Source organism: Rosa chinensis, chromosome 3 (assembly GCF_002994745.2).
Source record: "Rosa chinensis cultivar Old Blush chromosome 3, RchiOBHm-V2, whole genome shotgun sequence".
Classification (NCBI taxonomy): domain Eukaryota; kingdom Viridiplantae; phylum Streptophyta; class Magnoliopsida; order Rosales; family Rosaceae; genus Rosa; species Rosa chinensis.
This window is the reverse complement of record NC_037090.1, coordinates 15,517,455-15,536,029: the sequence shown is the minus strand read 5'-3', so window position 1 is coordinate 15,536,029 and position 18,575 is coordinate 15,517,455. Positions and strand designations below refer to the sequence as shown.

General features: G+C 38.6%; 1 protein-coding gene across 1 annotated transcript; it reads left to right on the top strand.

The window, feature by feature from the left end:
* The first annotated feature begins 15,652 nt into the window (after positions 1 to 15,652).
* Positions 15,653 to 16,818, top strand: LOC112192923. The gene has a single exon (XM_024332865.2). It carries the CDS (start codon positions 15,729 to 15,731, stop codon positions 16,626 to 16,628), a length of 900 nt encoding a protein of 299 aa, XP_024188633.1. The 5' UTR covers positions 15,653 to 15,728; the 3' UTR covers positions 16,629 to 16,818.
* The last annotated feature ends 1,757 nt before the right edge of the window (positions 16,819 to 18,575 follow it).

Genomic DNA, 18,575 nt, shown 5'->3' with positions numbered 1-18,575 from the left:
TTTAGTCAGTTATGCATGATATAATTTTACATCCAACATATAGGTAATGATTTATCCCCCTAGAGCTGTCTTTGATACTAAACATCGAACTCTGTTTCCTCCCTCTTATTCTCCTTTCCTATATTTTGGTCCACCATAATTCCTGAAGTATCATATAAGCGCGAACTATCACTGTGTGTTCAATCTTACTGATTTACTGCATATACAATCACATTATGTATTGTTCCTCTTCACAGAAGAAAGGGAAAAGTGTAGCTTTTTTGATACCATGACTTTGCATTGTTCGAACTTCAAATCATCATAAAGTGTTTGGATTTACTGCTTTTCTTCTTGGGAGAATTTCATAAATGGTCACTCAACTATTATCTATTCGACACTTTGGTCACTCACCTTTTAAATATATAACTTTGGTCACTCAACTTTAACCCTATCAATCACTTTAGTCACCCAAGGAGCATTTTATAATACTTTAATTACTTCTCTCAATCATTCTAATACGGACTTCTCAATTTTCACAATTGGTTGGACGAAAATATCATTAATATTCTGGCAAATAATTTTTTTTAATGAAAAAAATTAACAAAATACCTAAAATGAATAATAGAGTTAAAGTTGAGTGACCAAATTGATATATTTAAAATGTGAGTGACCAAAATGTTAAATATGTAAAGTTGAGTGACCATTTGTGATATTATCCTTTTTTTTCTTACATCATCATCTTGTGTATTTTTTGCATTGCTTGGATATATATTGGTGAAGAACTAACTCAATGATTTAATAGTAAATGTTATTGTGATCATTGTTGCTGTTGTGATCATTATTGCATTGGATTCTGATTCAGACAGATAAGACAATGTCACTGAGAAGCAATACATTCAAGGTATCCTGTGGGGTCTGCTCTCCATGGGCTCATTTTTGCTCTCTCAGAGCTACTTTTTGTGACGCTGCTCTAGTAGAAGGTCCTTCCACGTTGTGCTGGAGCAAGTCAGAGCAACAACTCGGGGTTTTCCTATTAGCGTTTGTGCTTACCAACGTTGGGGTCATTTGGAATAAGGAATTTCAGGGAATGGCATATGAGGATAGTAGTTTCATATTCTGACACTAAGTGGCGACACTTAATTAGAAACAAAGTCTTCAACTTTCAATTCAAACAGGATCAAAACACCACCATATTCTATATTTGGATTTTCCACAAGGTTTCTCTCCCCCCACAAAAAGATCTTCCACTGGATTTTCCAAACAATCAAACAATCATCAATTTTTTGAATAAACATCAAACAACCATCAGTTCCAAACAATAGTAATTGCAAGATTTGCAGCAAGCTAGTGTCCATCTAATCGATAAACCCAAACATCGATTTCATATACCCAATCGATAAGACATATCAATTTCAGAAAACCAATCAATAAACCCAATCACATGTATGTCAATTTGGCACATGAAGTGATGGAGAAGAGAGTTGGCAGTACGCGGTGAGAGAGGAGCAGTATTGGAGAGGAGTCAGAGTGCGAAGAAGGGAGAGAAAGAGCCACTCGGTGGTCTATTGGCGGAGTTGCTGTCGCTATGGTGGTCGATTGAGAGAGAGGCAAACCTCTGGGTTTTGGATTGAGAGAGACTAAGAGAGGCAGATCGCGTCTCGCGGCCAAGAAAGAAAAAAAAAATAGGGTTTTTGTCCATTTACCCCATTTTTAGAGATTTTTTTCCCATTTACCCCATTAAGTTTTTTTAATTCCCTCTTACCCAAAACACTCTAAGGAAGTCTTCCCTAATACCCCATTAAGATTTTTTTTTGTTTTTTAATTTTTTTTTAATACCATTTTACCCTCACCCCTTTGTTACCTAGAGAGAGAAAGAGAGAAAATGGAAGAGAGAGAAACATGGGAAACTTCGCCGGAGCCCGATCACCGACATTCGGAGTCCGGTCACCGGCCGCCGGAATCCAGTCAAATTTCGCCAGAATCCGATCAACTTTTGCCTGATTCCTGTCACCGATCGCCGGATTCCCGTCATCGGCTGCCGCCCACCGGAATTTGCTGAAAATCTCACCGAAAAGTTGTTTGCCCCCTAATAGATGGGCAATAGAGGTCTTTTGTCCCCCAATAGGACTTTCAGTTGCCAGAATAGGAACTAATCTCTCTAAATTTAGACAAATAAAACTTTGATTACAGGAAAAAAAAAACAAGGAGATTACATCAATTCAAAACGTCTATTGCCCTCCAATAGCCGTCTATTGCCCTCCAATAGAATTAAATAGCAGAAATGGGAACTAATTTTCCTAAAATTAGACAAAAAAAATTTGAATAGAAAAAAAACGAAGATATTATATCAATTTTAAAACGTCTATTGGGGTAATCGACGTCTATTAGGGGGCAATAGACATTCAAAACTTTTTTTATCTTTCCTTCTGTCCCGTTACTTAAAAAAAAAAACTAGAAATTGATTTGGGCACCCAGAGAAAAGCTCTGGGCACCCAATCACCAAGCTCCTCTGCCACAGCCTGGGTCGAGCACCGGCGACGCCAAGGAGACGGCAAGGCATCCAGGAGGCCATCGAAGACTTCGAATGGTGGTCGTTGTCAGCGTCGGCCGAGCTGTAGCAGAATACGGGCAAAAGTCGACCCGCGCCGGCGAGGCGTCTAAGAGGCCATCGACGATGTCATCTGATCGTCGTTGTCAGAGCAACAGCTGTTGGACGCGGTCGAGCTCACTTGCAAGTTGCTGAGAAATCTGGGTGAAAGGTCGAACCGCGCCGGAGTTGGAGATCGGGGAGAGAATCGTCGCCTGCCGGAGGTGGAGAGAGAGTGTGTGTTTTAGATCAAAGGAGAGAGAGGGGGGGAGAGAGAGAGATATCATAGGCATATATGTAGTTTATTAATTTAACTGAGGGAAAAATTGTCTTTTTATGTTAAATTGGGTAACAGGGAATAAAAATCTGTTGGTAGGGTAAATGGGATAAATTTGCCTCATTTTGGTGCTTTTGGTCAAGAACCCAAAAAATTATATAGAAACTCAGAAACCCGCCTAGCCCAACTGCTCACCCACCCTGGAGACTAGTCGGCCGCTCAGGCCTCTTAGGCAGCCGCCCAAACTCAGCCTGCCCAACCTCACCAATTTTGCATTAATCGAGTCAGACAGCTGTCACCCAGCGCCTAGCGGCGGCCTGGGCGGCCGAGTTTTAGAACACTGGAAGATACACTTTACTATAAATGATGAAAATTGATGTAAAAAATTGTAGTTAAAGTTCTATTTGTGGTAATTACTCCACCTACGACCACATTTACAAGTTTCTAAACCAATTTCAAGATGTGACAACGATTGATATACGACATCATTTACAAAATTATCAACCATTTTACAACTGCGACAATATTTATGTTGTGAACATGGTAAATGTAATATTAGACCAAAAGATATGTATGTACTTGTATTGTAAGAGGTTCTCCATTTGATAAAAGTTATGCAACTATGATATTTACATGTTTAACCACTCAATTACCACAAGCACAAGAGTGTGATCATGAGTCGTAATTTTAGTTCTACAAAGTGTAATTTATTATTTTGACAATATTTGTTATATGTTTCTGAAAAATGTTATATATCAAGAAAGAATGTGTTAACATGACAAATATTAGTTTTTAAAATAACACATGTCAACATTTAGGTTGGTAACCTTTTAACCAATTTAACAAGTTTCCACTACATTAGCTTTAAAAAAAAAAGGTATGGGGACCTTCACCTAATGGTTGTTCTACTGTTAATCTGCTACTGATCTTCAAATTTCTCCTAATTCAAAGGCTCTTGTGAAAATCTAGATGCTTATATTACCTCCTAAGAATAAATTTTTTGCTTGATTATTGTTGCAAGGATATATAGCTTTCTATGTCTAATAGACTTGCTCGGTTCAGTAATGTAATTGATCTATGCCCCTTCGGCAAGGCTAATAGTGAAACTACATATCATCTATTTTTGAATGCTCTTGGGTAGTAAGTTTATGGAAACTGCTTTCATTCCTTTAAATCGAGTTCATTCCCCTCTGTAGATACCTCTACTAACAAGGGTAATATCTATGTCACCAAGCATAAACAACACCCTCGTGGGGGGCCCACAAGCCGTGGTGGGACCCAACGAAAATATGCATCCCGTAGCCCGACGTCCAAGCTACGCCATGATGCTCGGAAGTGCTCAAGAGCTTGTCTAAAAGCCAAGTTCCTACCCATGCCAAGTTGCCTTCAACAGCATACTTTCTAGACTAGAATAGTTGTTTTTGTATCCCACATTGGAAAACAAGTGAAGGAAGGAGTCTCCCTTCCCTATAAAATGGGACTCCTTCCCACTTACTCATCATCCCGTTACAACTCTTGTAATCTTGTTGAGCCTCAGGGCCCGACACATAGTAAAAGTTTCAAGTGGTCGTAGTTTCCCTCCTTAGCGGGAAATGAACCACTATATATCGTGTCTTCACTCTCTCTCTAAAGGTTAAATTAGAGCCTTCGGTTTCTAACATTAACATTGCCGCCGCCTGTGGGAACCCGATACAAAGGGCTCAGTCACTTACCACACGTTAAGTCAACTTAACGGAATTTTTTTTATTTCTTCTTTGAGTTATAATTTGATCGCTGATACCAATTTTCTTTGATCATCACTCAATATTTTCAAATTATGATCAGCTCCCTTCCTTCATTACATCAAGTATCACACTTGGCGGTAAAACAAAATATCCCATCTTTAGCGGAAAAACACACCCAAAGGGTACTTGGTGGTAACATAGAAAAAACAATTTTTGGGTGCCTAATTACTTTGGACACCCAGGAAAATACTTTTCACACCCATTTTGTTTTTGTTGCACCTAGCTTTCTTCTATGGTGCATTCAGCCGCCAAACTAAGGTCCGACTACACACACCAACCTTCCGTCAAACACGAACCTTGACGCACCAAGCCACCAACAGCGCTCGTCAAGCGTCAACTCTCAGTACAAGCTCTTCTTGACGAAACTTCTCGTCACTATTCTTAACCGAGCTCCTCCGACACATTTGTCGTGAAATCACCGCCAGCATCAAATATTTCTCATTTCTCTAGTTGAGGAGCTCATCCGCCCAGTGCAATCGTCAACTTTGATAAAATTTCTTAGCGACAACTTGTGCCCAAAGTCTTGGAGGACACCCAGAAGCTATTCTTTGGCTGCTCTTTGATCAGCAACAACACTTACCGCCTTGATTGCAGTCAATGCTAACAAGAAATGCAGCTTGTCGCACCGCCACCAAAAATTGAAACTTTGCTTTTTACCTCTCACCGCCAACGTTGATCTGACAATACTCAGCTCCAAGCGCCATCTACCCAATGTGGATCACCAATACTTAACCTCCTTGGCGGAAACTTACGCCATTTGCCAAGTCAAGTCAACGACAACTTTCGCCCTCCAGTCAACGTCATGATCCACAAAGTCTAGTAGCCAACTCCTTGATCATCTTCATCTTCAATGCTTATCTCACTTAACGAGGTCGTCATCTATCATTGATCACAACCCCGTCATCGACAAGTTCCACCTCTAGTCAACGTCATGCTCCACAAGCCAAGTAGCCAACTGGCCACCCTTGCAATCCTCGCGGCAAGTTCCATCCAGCAAGCACAAAGCATTGATCAAAGGCCCGTCGAACACCAACTTCACAAGCAATAAAGCTTCATTAGCAACCTCCAAGAAGCCTATTCTCAATCACTTGCTTCAAGCCAGTAGCAACACCAAGCCGCCAAACTCTAAGTTGCACACCGCCAAGTTTCAATTGTTGCGGAACTTCGACAGAGCTTCAACTGTGGCGGAGTTTCAATCTTCTGGGCGGATACTCTTAACAGTTGATGGAGCTTCATTTGTGATGGAACTTCTTGGCAGACATTCTTAGCGGAACTTCAATCCATAGCGGAATGTCAATTGTGACCGGACTTCAATGGTGGCAGAGCGTCAATTGTGGCGGAACTCCAAACTTCTTCTTTGATCAGCGTCGAAGAGAATGGTCCTCACCCACGAAGCTTTTGGTTAGTGTCGAGAATCTCATCGATCAATAGTCTGTCAACCGCCAAGCGACGACACCAATTTGCAACCGCCAAGCTGCAACTCCACTAAGCAAAGCTCCGCGAGCTGCTAGAACGTTGTTTGCTGCACACCAAAACCTTCTCTTCACACCCAGACATCCTCTTTGGACACCCACTCATTACTATCTTTGTATACAGAGCAAGAAATGAATTCTCAAGAGGTTCCCAAATCCCAGCAGTACATTGTTCCCGGCAGCAATCTTCAACGAGCAAGCATGAGCTAAGTCTATACTCTTGCCATTCTTCAAAGTTATCAATAATCATATGATGCCTATATACGTTTGTTGCTCCTTGTGCAATTATCACCCACAATCTCAGTCCCTATGCATCAATCTGTTTTCCTTTGGCCACTGTTATATACTTGTATAGCTAGTTCTGTTTCTATTGCTAAATGAATGGCTACTATTTACTATTTAAAGATGCATGCCATGCAGACGTGTCTTTTTAGTTTGCTGTGTCTATATGTGTCTTTCTAATATGCAAAGACTTGGCACATGAGATTGCTCACATCTCATAAATTTTCAAAGTAGACTGTCATAAACATACTTGCTGATTTTACATGGACGCCACGTCCTGTCTTCATCTTTGCACAGTTTACTCACACGTCTTGCAATTACTCAAAAATATGCATGTACAATATCAGTTAGTGTGCTTTCAACGAGTTCATATAATAAGCATGATAAGTCTCTATCTTATACAAACTAGTTGCTACCTCATATTACAATATAATATTTGAAATTGTGACAACTTCTCTCTTGTGCATGTACAAGCACATCATGATAGTTAATGAGTACATCACAGACAAATGCTAATCTCATATGCTCATAATCATCTTATCACTATCACCATTTTTCTTTAAGTCAAAACTACAATATGTTTCGAGGGCCGCGACCAATGTATTCTTTCTTACTTGTTACAAAGCTGCATTTTGGCTCATAATTGATATCATACTCAAATTGGAATATAAGTCAAGCATAACCCCAAACATGATCACACCAATCTCGTCTCTTCTCTGCCCATACTGCTTTACTCCTCCTCATGATTGATATCAAATATCATAATTACCAAAGTCTACATATCATGAAGCATTGCTAGCATCCACGAGTACTCTTTGTTTCTGCATTGATAGTTTGATACAATGTCACCAAGTGGCCTGATTCGCTAGCTGCCAGTTTTTTAAGGCTCATTATTTTCATACAACCACATTCTATATGTGATTTTTATTTGCTTCACTTACCACATAAGCTGCATATATAAACAATCTGTTTCATATTGACAATTTTACAAGCTTATATATATTAAGCCATCCAATTTGTTTCAAGGAACTCTCACTACCTCTTTTGAGTAGTGCTTTTCATTCAAGCAATACCTTGATGGTGGATTGGTGCACTTTACCGAGATACCTAGCTCATTCGCTAAAACAATGGAGCGTCATGCTTGGACAACTCCAACATGATTTGGGGTATTTATATCAATTCCAACTCAAACTCCAACTCACTCCAAATCGGCATAAGATAAGTAACTATATCTTCTTTTTTATGCTCTTGCAATTAGAGCTATTGTCATGCTAATGTCATGCTTCATATATGTCAAATAACTTTTAAGCATGTTTACAAACATATCACACTTGATATGCATTTATATGCTTCTGTGACTTTTTAAAGCATGCTTATAACACACGTTATATGTTTTAGTAGCACACCTACTACACCTACACTCTATTGCCACGCTTTATATCTCAAAGAACCTTAGCATGTTTACAGCAATGCAAAAAATGTTATTAGCAACTTTACTACAAGTATATGCTACCTATACCATGTCTTTATTTAAATGCAATCTAATTAAATAAACATGTGACACTCACTTAAACAAACCATGCCATGCTTGAAATGGGTTGACACTTGTGACTCAACTAAACTTGTTTGGATTACGACTTGCTTGGGTTACGACTCGCTTGGTATCGAGCATGGCCAAGACTTGCTCGGGCCAAGCCTCACATGGTCTCACAGTGCCAACCCGCTCAACTACACCCAACTCGCTCGAACATATCCAACACGCTTTAGTTAAGCCCTAAGTTCACAATGCTTCATACTATTCACCGGGAGCTACTCCCAAAATGTTATATGGACACCTATTACATTTGCTACTATCTACTATGCATGTTACATGGCTATAAGTTCCACATAATACTTGCTATGCTTTTTTGTCATTTTTCATACAATTAGCAAACTTTACATATACTCTATATGCAAATATTTTGTCTAGCCTTTTGGCCACCATACTTTGTCAAACTCTCCCTACGGGAAAAAGACCTAAACACGTCTAGACTCCACAAGTCTATAGTCCACAACCAACCGCCAAGCGATAAGGCAACACCTCATAATGACAATGACCGCTACGCGGCATTTTAGTCAAGATTTTCTCATCCAGGAAAGAGTAAAGGGACTGGTTAACGCAGCCCATGGTAGCCATTGATCAGGCAGTTAACCCTCGATGCTTGGGTATGAAAGATTAGGTTCGCCACCTAACGCCCACTGCTCAAACGCAGCTCCCCTCATCAAACAATTTTCTGACCATACGGAAGTCTATAACCAAGAGTTGGGGACTTCTCGGAGGGCCTAGCAGGGGCCCACCAGAAAGGGCATAAGCGTTCGCTCTGACAAAAATTGTAGATGGACGACGTACTCGCACTCATTATGCTCGATATACAGCACAAAGCTACGCTTTGATATCAAACCCGCAAGAAAACCCTCTTTGACTGGGGACTTCGAGGACTTGTACATACAGCCCAGCATAATTACCAACGGTTAGGCTCATGCCTCAAGGCATCACCTACAAGTTACCCGTTAATGAGTTACGGCATCCCCGAGCTTTAACGCTCTTGCCTTCTCGGCCTCCCCGAGTTTCCATGCGCTTGCCTTCCCGGCATTCCCGAGTTTTACACTCGCGTCTCCTCGGTATAGTACACATTAATGGAACATTGAATTCTTCTACCATTTGTCATTTGCCACAAATCGAATTCGTTTCTCGTCCCATTAATACGAGAGAAAACCAAACTTTCATAAACGTCCGCATTTGAGTTACAAACTCTCGCATTCACGGCATTCGTGCAACTTACGCCTCACGAGTATAACCTCATCAACTCAGCCTCGTTCATTTCCTTGCGCACATCACTCAGTTTATGCATCGTATTCACCTCATGTGATCATTCTTACTATGCTTACACAAATCATGTGCATTCTCGAGCTCATATCTCATAAACCGATCATACTCGGCACTGTTCACATATATACATCAACATGTTTCGTGCACCTCGTACATTAATATATGCCAATGCATATCAATGTAACTCACGTATGTTGCCCAATACAACAAGCATTCTACATATGTGCATTTTTCTTGTCTTTGTTGTGCAGGTTAACGAGTCCTTTCTTGCTTACGGAGTTCAGGGACTTGTAGGGGCTAGGCGCCTCTCGGACATTGTTTATGCTTGATGACATCGTGTTTATAACTCCCCAACCAAGAAGCTCCTCTCACTTGGGGACTTCGGGGACTTGTAGATACCTCTACTAACAAGGGTAATATCTATGTCACCAAGCATAAACAACACCCTCATGGGGGCCCACAAGCCGTGGTGGGACCAACGACGATATGCATCTGGTAGCCTGATGTCCAAGCTACGCCACGATGTTCAGAAGTGCTCAAGAGCTTGTTGGAAGCCAAGTTCCCAACCTTGCCAAGTTGCCTTCAACAACATACTTTCTAGACTAGAATTGTTGTTTTTGTATCCCACATTGGAAAACAAGTGAAGGAAGGAGCCTCCTTTCCCTATAAAATGGGACTCATTCCCACTTACTCATCATCCTATTACAACTCTTGTAATCTTGTTGAGCCTTAGGGCCCGACACATAGTAAAAGCTTCAAGTGGATGTAGTTTCCCGCCTTAGCGGGAAACGAACCACTATATATCGTGTCTTCACTCTCTCTCTCTCTCTCTCTCTCTCTCTCTCTCTCTCTAAACGTTAAATTAGAGTCTTCAGTTTCTAACATTAACACCCTCCTTTAGTTAATTGGATTCATACTCATTGGAACACTAGTCAAGCTCTTTGATAGAGAAAATACTTCCAGTAGGTTAGAGATTATGGGATCAACGAAATAAATTGCTTTTTCAGCAAAAACAACCTACAATTAATCATGTTGTTATTCGATCATATTAAACAATTTCTTTAAAATTTTTGGAATGCTAATAAGATTGCCTTACAGAAATTTAAAAATCGTCACAAACAATTGATTGTTTGGAACCTACCTAATGATAATTGTTATATATTAAATTTTGATGGCTCAGTGTATGCTGTTGGAAAATTTTGTAGGGTTTGTGATTCGTGATAGCAATGTATCAGTTCTTATTGCAAGTGATCTTCCCATTGGTTACCCCTCTGTTCTCAATGTTGAAGCAATAGGTTTAAAAGCAGGTATGTTGTGGGCTAAACAACTTAGTATTCTCATAAACTTCAAGTTGATGGTGATTTTCTTCTTCTAATCAAGATGGTTAGAGGTATTTCTAAGATTCCTCAAAGAGTTTCTTTGATTGTTAATGATATTCAGCATTTTCAAGCCAGTTTTTCAAACATTTCTTTCTGGCATATCTTCCGAGAGACCAATATGGTGTAGATTTAGGTCAAAATGTTGTTCATAATAGTTTATGGTTTTATAATTTCCCTACTAGAATTATTTCATATGTAAATTTTAATAAGGCTTTGTATAAGATTCCAATGGAATCTTCTTTGTAATATTTCTTTTAATGTTCAAAAAAAAAAAAAACAACAACAACAACAGATGAAACAAAAAGTACAAATGTTGCCATCAGAGATACAACTACTGCTAATGCATCGGGTTTAATTCCTGAAACCAATGTCCTTAAGGGCACAACTCTGCTCCTCTCCCATTGCAGACATGACAAAAAGGGCATTTAGCATGGTGTACACCGAGTGACGTATCCACTTGAGAGGCTAGTCTTTCTATAATTTATAGACTATATGTACTAACCTCTTCTCAAAGCCAAGTCTGGTTCAGTGGGCAAGATGTTGTCCTATTTTCATCCCAACACTAGTTCGAAGCTCCTTAAAGGCAATTCATGCCTGTTCTCTTGGCTGTTTCCACATTTCCATCTCCCTCTTTTTGTTATTTTGTTCCTTTTTTTTTTTTTGTGGTTCTATTCAAATCTCTCAATTTGCTATTTGGACTCCTTCATTTTTTGCACAATTTTACCCCTCTACAAATATATAAAAAATCAAATTAAAAAAAACATGCATGTACATCGTGAGAGCTGCAGCTCCCCTCTTACATCTTGCAGTTCTCTCTCTAATTCTATCCCTATCCACAAAATTTAGAAAGTTAAAATTCAAACTTTGAAATAGCTATTCCATCTTCTCTATTTAAAATCATCATCTAATCAAAGATTAAGAAGAGGAAGAAACACGTTTTGATCAAAGCTAGAAAACAGAAAAAGAAAAACATGTATCATATGATCTAAGCAGTAGACATCTCTCTTTCTCTCCAACTCTCTATTGTAATCCTCTCTCTATTCTCCTTTCCCTGTTCCTCACTATTCCTTCATGTCTTTCTTCTCATTCCCTCTCTCTCTTCTAGTACCCATCTCCTAATTGGTTGTCACTGGCTCCAGGAGCTTGAGACGTCTTCAGTGTTTCATCTCAAGTTTATTATTAGATTCTATAAATTATAGATTAGATGATCTTTGAATTTAAATTTATGCAATTTCAATGTCAATATATCTTTGAAATCAGAAAACAAAAATGGAGTCAAGACTTACTTTCACTGACTTTTCTCTCAACCCAAAAAGGATTGACCAAGATTCATCAAACCTAGTTGGGCAATCAAGAATTATATGGTTCTTTAAATTGTTCCAATGGAAATCCAACTTCAACTACATCAAGTAATGCCAAATTGTTTGAAGAACACAAAATGGGGTTTGAAATTGAGAGTTCAAATTAGTCGATCATAATTACCAAAAACAGAGAAATCGTTAATCTTAAAAGTTTTTTTTTTTTTGGTGTGCTCCTAGTTGATCATGAAAGATAACTGGAGTTTGGAGGTGCAATTTTTTTTTCTTTTATTATTGGAACATTGCATATATAACAAAGGTGTAAATAGATAAAAATAGGGGTAAATCAGGAAGTTTAGTGGCAAAAAAAATGAAGAGAGATCCGAATAGTAAATTGGGAGGTCTTAATAGACCCACCATTTTTTCCCCTTTTTTTCTCCCTTTCTCTCTATTTTTTTTTCCTTTTGTTACAACTTTTTTTTTTTTTTGAAAGGGGTTTGGAACCCAGCCTAGCTGGGAGGCTCAGCCCCACGCCCGGTTCCATTTATTATATTAATATTAGGGTTGTGCATCGGGGGGGACATAAAACCTGAACCCCGAGCTACATAGAAACAGTTACATTGATCCTCGTAGAGAATATCCTGAATGATTACAGGCATCTCATCTAACCACAAATCATCAATATCACACCCACTAGCAAGGTGAGCAAGCCTATCCGCTACACCATTTGCTTCATGGTAAATATGTCGAACTCTAACTGATTGAAAAGCACACAAATACTCTTTACAATCATCTAAAACTCGACTTACCTCAGAGAAATTTTTCTCTTCACTGTTGAGAGCAGCAATCAGAATGGCAGAGTCGCTTTCAATATCAATGTCAGTCCAGCCTTGGTGAATACCAAGAAGTAAACCAGCTCTACACGCCTCCGTTTCCATATTAAGGACCGAGTGTGCATGTAAAAAAGGCTTAGCCAACCTAGCAATACCCGTACCAGTTTCATTCCTAACTACTACTCCAATACCTCCACTCCCATCTTCAGCTCGAAACGCCCCATCCACATTAATTTTCAAACGACCCTGTTTCTTGCTTTTTTTTTTTGCTCTTTCCCTATTTTGCTCCCTTTTTCTCTTTGAGAGCTTCTATTCATACCTCTAATATTGGTATTTGGACCTCTCCGTTTTTTCAAATAATAGTTGACTTTGTGAACTCATGTCAAATTACTAATAAAGACATAAATAAGGAAAAGAAAAAAAAAACTTTTCTTATCTCTACGAACAGTAATACTCTTCAACTTGGAAAAAACTTTCTCCTCTAATGTAAACTCTAAAATATATATCGTCAAACGTTATTTAACATTGTAGTCAAAATTTTCAGAATTTGACTTTGTCCTTGTAAAGTGATAGACTTCCTTGCTCACACAGCTGACAATTTACAAGATCTATCACTGCGCTATAAAAAAAAATAAAAAATAAAAAATAAAAGGAGAGAAAATGAGAAATACAAATACACCTCAGTTGATGAAGCCCTACTCATTCTGAATGCAAACAAACATGTGAACGAATGACGACAAAAAGCAGTACTCCAACACGTTTATATGATAAATGCAACAATGAGTACTTGTCCACAAGATCGATCTTCCCCCACATCATCAGTCAGAGCAATTTTATGTGGAACTATTCTATAGATATGATGAAAAATTCAACCTTATGATATAAATCTATAGAGAATGCACTAGACTCATGGTTGATTATTGTAATTTCCTCCACTATCCCATACATATCTAAAACAAAAGAACCATGTTCATTTCAAGTTGCTATTGAATCAGTTTAGGGATAATGACACCTAAATGCAATGAAAATAATACTTGGAAAACATATTTGTACGAGATGATGAGCAAACATGGAATTGTTGCCTATGCTAACCAAGAGTCGACAATTCATTGAAAAAGTGCTAGCACCTCTGTAACTTGTATATGGAGGATGAACTTTCAAAAATGAAAAAAGAAAAATTGTTGCAATTCCAAATCTTCAAAAATTAAAGGAGGTCCAACTAATGATTTTTGAAAATATAAATAGAACCTTAAAAAAAGAGCTTTTATTGATTTTATTGGACGATGGGCATTTTAGGAAGATTAGAGAGGTGTAGATAGCAAAATAGTTATTTATAAAAGTAAGTTTGAGGTCTATTAAGTGGGGAAGTCCAAATGCCAAATTTGGAGGTATGAATAGAATCTCCCTTTTTCTTTAGTTTACAACATTTTCTATTAGAGCAGTGCTACAGACACCAAAAGATTATACCAAAAAGCAATACCAAATGACATGACGTCTGAGTTGGCGTCTTACGTGTTATGACATTCAATTTAATAATTTCCAGCAAATTTAATTGATTTTATCTAGAAAACTAATTAATCAGCAAAAAAGAAGAACGTGATTCACCAAACAACCAGATCTGCTACCGCCCTTCCTCAAACAAAACAACCACATCTGCATAATCAAAAGAGCAAAGAAATCTAGAGAATAGTGCAAAGAAATTACATCAAATCTGGGAGACTGTATATATAATAGTACAACTATTTCTTTCTCCCTCTAACAATATGAGAATTCATATTAAATGGATCTGGCCATTAATTGAAAATCATCATTTCTCATTTACTCCATCCCAACATATCTCTATTTCCATCAGGATGAAACCCACCACCACTAACAGTATATAATAGATCATTATTCAATTGCCAATGAACTAATGAATTAAGCCATACACAACTTTTTATTCTATTAATTTACTCTGTTTTGGTTGATGGCTTTTTCCTACAGTTGCATGTTAAAGTCTCCAGTTGGTTTAGGGTTCTTCATTAGGTTTGGTTTAGGGTTCTTCATTCCTTTTATTGTTGATTATCATATACATTTTTTTTCTAATTAAACAACAATAACTTTTAATTATTGATCTTTCCATTTTAAAGAATAAAAATAAAATATAATAATACATGCTAAAAATAGTTTGATGATATGGCACTTGCCACATCATTTGGTATTGATATTTGGTATAATTATTTGGGATCTCAAGCATTTTTGTTTCTATTAATATTTCTCTAAAATTTAATTCTAAAATTCTACAAAGCATGTTTGACAAAAAAAAAAAAAAAAGTTTATAAGCAAAGGTAAGGAGCTTGTTCCCCTTAAGTAAGGTCTCGAGTTCGAGCCTTGTGAATGGAGCAGCCAGTATTGGTAGAGCTACCCCCCTAAATGGGGTCCGACCCGGCTCGAGAGGGATTAGTCCTTACCTACGGGTGGGGGATACCTTGGTTTAACCTAAACCCTAAAGTTATATCCAGGATTTTAGAGTTAGCCCACCCCAAAGTTACATCCCGGATCCATCACTGTGTACACCCGTAGTACTCTTTTAGAAAAGTCATCAACAAAAGAAACAAATTAATGTTTACCTTCCAAAGATGCAGTTTTGGTATGTCTCTCGTACATCTGTGTGAACATAACTTAGGGTGCCTTGTGAACTTCACTTTAATCCATCGTTCGAAAAATTTCAATTTACAAGTATCTGCACCTTCTAACAAATACGTGAAGTAGGCATGTAAAAGGGATAGAACTGGGCCGAGCAAGTCCTTCATTTTTTACTAACATGGACTAAGCTTGGGTTAGGCCCTGGACTTAACTAGTAGTGCCCAAGCCATACTCTTTGACCAGATAAATTGGAACAATTTAAGAAGCATGTGGCAACCTCCGATCAAGCCCCAGTGTTTCATAACCGCTTCAGAAACCCTCCCCATCTCCCAACCCGACCGCCATGTCTTCTCAAAAAAAAAAAAGTCCGGCCGCCATGGAATCGCTACGTCTGAACCTGTTCACCGTGCTTGGCGAGTGTGTGAGGATCCTCAAAGCAGAGTATCTATATCTGTTCTATCTTTCTTTTCTCTATCTGTTCCCCAAATCCTTCTCCTCTATAGCCTATCCGACCCGTCAAAATCTCTTAAAGGCCGAGCATCCGTTTCCGAACAAGTTCCAATCTGAGACTCTCTTAGCTCTTGCTTTCTCATCCCTTAGCTTCATCTTCTCCTACTCAGGATTCATCCACTACAGTTTGGGTCTCTGGTCAATCACATACGCAGTATATTATGGCCGACCAGTTAAACCAATCTCGGCTCTCTTTAAATCTGCATTTGTCTCATTCCTTCCTCTCCTCGGTATGGTCATAATTTCTATTCCGAACATGGTTACGTTGTTTAATCTTGTTCATTTGGGGCAAAATTTATTTAAGGTGATTAGAGGGAGTGAGGAGAGTAAGCTGGATATTTTAGATATTGTTATATTGCTGGGTAGCGTACATCTTCACTTGGAGTGGAACCTTGCATCGTCAATTGTTGTGATAGAATCGCGTGGGCTGGTAGAGTCTATGAGAAAAAGCAGCTCTTTGATGAAGGGAAACAAAATGTTGGGTTTGATGATGCTTTTGATTTTTGGGACTCCTGCCCTGATTTTAGGGTTGTTCAGTGATTGCATTCTACAAGTCCAGTTGGGTTTAACAGGGGATCTGAGCCATGGTGGATGGTGGAGGATGGTGACTTCTGAATTTGTGGTACAAATTGTGATAGTTTCAGTCCTTTTCACGCTCGTTTTGTTGTTCAACACAGTAAGCAATATCGTTTTGTATCTCTATTGCATCAAGGCAGAACGGACCACTCACTGAATGAGGTCAGTCACCGGTCTGTGATAGCTGTGATTATAATTTTGAATTGTTTGAACTAATTGTTGTTGTATTTCCCTAATAGTGTCTGCTCTTATAAAGATTGTCTATCTGCATTCAGTTGAAGTAAAAGGTGAAAATGTTAGACGGTTGTTTTTAGCTTCTCTGAGTAAAAGTTAACAATATTTTTTAATTTTGTTCTCCACATTTTAAGAAATAGATTGCCGAACCTGTTTTCATTTACAAGCATGAAAATATGTTACGAACGCCACCTCAAATTGATTAGTGATTGTTTTCTGATATGAGAAGCACTTAGCCTAAATAGTGCCTGATCTATATGAGTAAACACTAAACAGTTACTATTTGCATTCATAATAAATAGTGGTGTATGTTAAAAAAAAAAACTATATAAGTAATCCAAATAGTAATGGTGTAGTAAGATATCTGTAGTTGTGATGAGCTGTGACATGGATGGCTTTTCTGTCTAAAACTTCTCTTATAAGAGATGATCACTGCATTAAAAAAAGTACTGGGAGCCATTGTTTACTATAATTCCATTTAAGATTTCAACAAGTTGGTAAGATATGAGGTGTTTGTTAGTTATAATGTTACAAAATCCTGGCCACATTGTCAATTCTTCTATAAGAGCAAGTTCACCCATATTCAAGAAAAGACAAAGTCGAGAAGTCAAGAATTCGACCAGTCAAGTTACTATTCACTGTCACTAGACATGGGTTTACACCCGGTGTTTTTCTTGCCCGGTCAACACTGTTCACGGTCACTGTTCACCCATGTTTAATTGAAAACAACGGCCCAGATCAAAGGACTGTTGCTTTCAAATTTGCTATTAATTCCATTACCGTCGGATCCACACATTTAATTGAAAACAACGGCCCAGATCAAAGGACCGTTGCTTTCAAATTTGCTGATATCCAACGGAAAGCTTCCACGCGTCAAGGGACGTCCCACTTGTTCTCGCTAGGCAACAAAATCGTGTTCCTCACGTGCTGCAGCGTGTTCTGCTTGGTCCGTCTTCTCCACGCGAGCGTCCAGCGCGTTTTGGTATGGACGTCAGTGACTAACGTCACCCATGTGCTGCGCTTGGGCCGAGCTGGCAGAGCTTTTGCCTAGGTCAAGAAATAAGTCACGGGCTTGCCCGTTTCTTCGGCCTTGGTCATGAAAAGGAAAGACTTGCCTGGTCAAAGATGGGCCGGTGGAAGCAAGAAATTAACGTACCTGGTCAACACATCAGCAGATCCCTCCCTTTGCTCAGTCAAAGTGCAACCGCTGCACTTGCTCTAAGTGGTCATGGTGTCAAATGTAGTGGTGTAATTTAAATTATGATTAGACTTGTCAGATTGATTGACTATGTGATAGATGGCTAGATGCTGTCTTAAAGTGATACCAAAACGAGTAGTTAGATTTTGCTCTGAGAAATTAGGTATTTAGGTTTTGCTTTTTGGCAAGGTAGCGGGAAGTTAATTCACCACATGTATTCTCAATATTAGTGAAATATTTAATTTTATATTAATATGTGGGAACTTCAACTAACACAGAACGTATATTTGCATATGTAGTCTTAACCACCAGTATGGTGAGCGTATGGACCTAGCAGCACGGTAGAATTAGTATGCAAGTATTTTACTGGAATCATCAGGTGTCAGAATGAGATTATATTCAAGCAGTTATTATGTCTAGTTTTGAGTGAGACAATAAACCTCCTTATCTGTACAAATGGAGATTGACTAGAAAAATGTTCTGATGATTATGAATGATTCTGTCTTTCTTCTTCCTCTTGCTTGTCTCTTCTCTCGCAGCTTGGCTTTATTAGCATGCATGACTCTTCTATACCAACTAATCTTCTGGTTTTTTTCTTTCTTTCTTTTTTTGGCAAGATAAACAACTTCATTAAACAACCAACAAGATTACAGAGAGAAGGCAACAGAGGCC